The 2,236-nt window shown below is 38.7% G+C and overlaps 1 protein-coding gene across 1 annotated transcript in view; it reads left to right on the top strand.

The window, feature by feature from the left end:
• The window catches only part of EMWEY_00050520 (hypothetical protein, conserved), a gene marked incomplete at both ends in the record, with an annotated part of 4,026 nt that extends 2,419 nt beyond the window's left edge, over positions 1–1,607 (top strand). The window contains 6 exons of the mRNA XM_013477397.1: positions 66–126; positions 333–411; positions 744–795; positions 1,002–1,083; positions 1,198–1,265; positions 1,568–1,607. Of these exons, the coding sequence (XP_013332851.1) occupies positions 66–126; positions 333–411; positions 744–795; positions 1,002–1,083; positions 1,198–1,265; positions 1,568–1,607 (382 nt within the window). The remainder of the gene's footprint in view (positions 1–65; positions 127–332; positions 412–743; positions 796–1,001; positions 1,084–1,197; positions 1,266–1,567) is intronic.
• Positions 1,608–2,236: the final 629 nt, after the last annotated feature.

Consider the following 2,236-nt stretch of genomic DNA (forward strand, 5'->3'; position numbering starts at 1 on the left):
TTTTTTTTTTTTTTTTTTTTTTTTTTTTTTTTTTTTTTTTTTTTTTTTTTTTTTTTTTTTCTTAGGGGTGTCCTACAAGCTGCACTTTCTCTGGTTTGTTCTCTTGCTGCAGGACCACCACAACAGGTATAAATTGTCTCCTTTATTTATTTATTTATTTATTTATTTATTTATTTATTTATGTCTCCTTTTGTCTATTTTATTTGTCTCCTTTATTATATATAATGTATATTCCTTATATCTCCTTTTTTTTACGTTTTTATGTCCCTCTTTTTTTCCTAGGGTTTAGGGTTTAGGGTTTAGGGTTTAGGGTTTAGGGTTTGTGTATACAGGAGGATGTAGCAATAAATTTATTACCTCTTGTTGCTTCTGTCTTTCATAGGAATATTTCCTTTGATATAAGAAGAGTAGGTCCCTATACACCCCAATCTGCTGCTGCATGCATGCATGCGTGCTGCTGCTGCTGCTGCTGCTGCTGCTGCTGCATGCATGCATGCATGCGTGCTGCTGCATGCATGCAGACTGCGCACACATTTTAGGTTCCTATACATCCCCTACACCTGCATGCATCCCCAGCTATATATACACCTATATTTATATTAATTTTTTTCTCTTATTTATTTATTTATTTATTTATTTATTTATTTATGTATAGGATGCAGCGGAGACATTATTACATTTATGTTTAAATAATGCATGCAGACATATAGATAAAATTCTTTCTTTTTCTCCCCCTTTATTAGGAGGGTTTCTTGATCTATTACAACAATCTAAATATGATCTTACTTCTGTTATGTACGTTGAACAAGGGTTTAGGGTTTAGGGTTTAGGGTTTAGGGTTTAGGGTTTAGGGTTTAGTGAGGGGTTAGGGTTTATTCAGGGTTTATCAAGGGTTTAGGGTTTACAGAGGGTTATTTATTTAACACTCGCATTCAAAGGGTTTATTTAGGAGGGTTTAGGGTTTAGGGTTTAGGGTTTAGGGTTTGTTGTATGTGTTGCAGGATAGCATTAGATTTTATTGGTGGTGTATTAGAGAGAGAGCCAAAGACAAGAGAAGAAGTCTATAGGATGGATGGCATTGCTGTAAGCTAGGGTTTAGGGTTTAGGGTTTAGGGTTTCTAGGGTTTACGATTTTTAGGGTTTCTAGGGTTTAGGGTTTAGGGTTTAGGGTTTGTGTGTGTGTGTTTTTTTTTATAGAAACTAGAGAGTGTTCAATTCCTTCATAATGAGGCGACTGATAGGAGAGTCTCTAATATCATCTCCGAGTAAGGGTTTAGGGTTTAGGGTTTAGGGTTTAGGGTTTAGGGTTTAGGGTTTACGCATACATTAGTTTTTCCAATCTCCAATTTATTTATTTTATTTATTTATTTATTTATTTTATTTATTTTATTTATTTTATTTATTTATATAACTTTATTTATTTATTTAGTCTCTTTCCTTCCTTATTTCTTTCTTTGTTGGTGTTTGTGGCTCGTGCTGCTGCTGCCGCTGCTGCTGCACATGGCTTTACATGCTTAGGGTTTAGGGTTTAGGGTTTAGGGTTTAGGGTTTGGGTCTGTTTCTACAGATACTTGGACGGATTTAGCGAGGACGAAGAGGGACCTTAGTCTCCTTTCTTGGGGACCAGCCTCCTAGGGTTTAGGGTTTAGGGTTTAGGGTTTAGGGTTTGTAGGTGTATAAAGGATTGGCGGTAGTGCGGGATATAATTGACGGCAAAAGGGTTTGCTGTCTAGGGTTTAGGGTTTAGGGTTTAGGGTTTAGAGTGTTGTTGTTTGTCTTCGCTAGCTAGCCAGATAGCTAGCTAGCTATTGGCTTTCTTCTTCTTATCTAGTTAGCTAGCTAGCTACCTAGCTAGCTAGCTAACCTGCATGTATGCATGCATGCATGCATGCATGCGCTGAGGTGTACGTACACCTCAGCAACGATAAGATTGGCTCTTTATACATGAGCATTGCTGCATATTTTTTTGCTGTTTTGCTGCCTGCTGCTGCTGCTGCTTCTTGCTGCTGCCTGCTGCTTCTCGGGTCGTGGATGCTGCTGCTGCTGCTGCTGCTGCTGCTGCGGAGATGTTTATTGCTGCAGTTAGTGTATAGTTATTGATTAGCTGCCTATACACCCCAACATAGAGACGAGCTGCCTGTACACCCCATTAAGACATAATCTCTACTACATACCGCATGCAACTCAACTGCAGCTGCAGCAGCAGCAGCAGCAGCTGCTGCTGCTGCTGCTGCTG

Source organism: Eimeria maxima, genomic scaffold (assembly GCF_000499605.1).
Source record: "Eimeria maxima Weybridge genomic scaffold, Emw_scaff1243, whole genome shotgun sequence".
Classification (NCBI taxonomy): Eukaryota; Apicomplexa; class Conoidasida; order Eucoccidiorida; family Eimeriidae; genus Eimeria; species Eimeria maxima.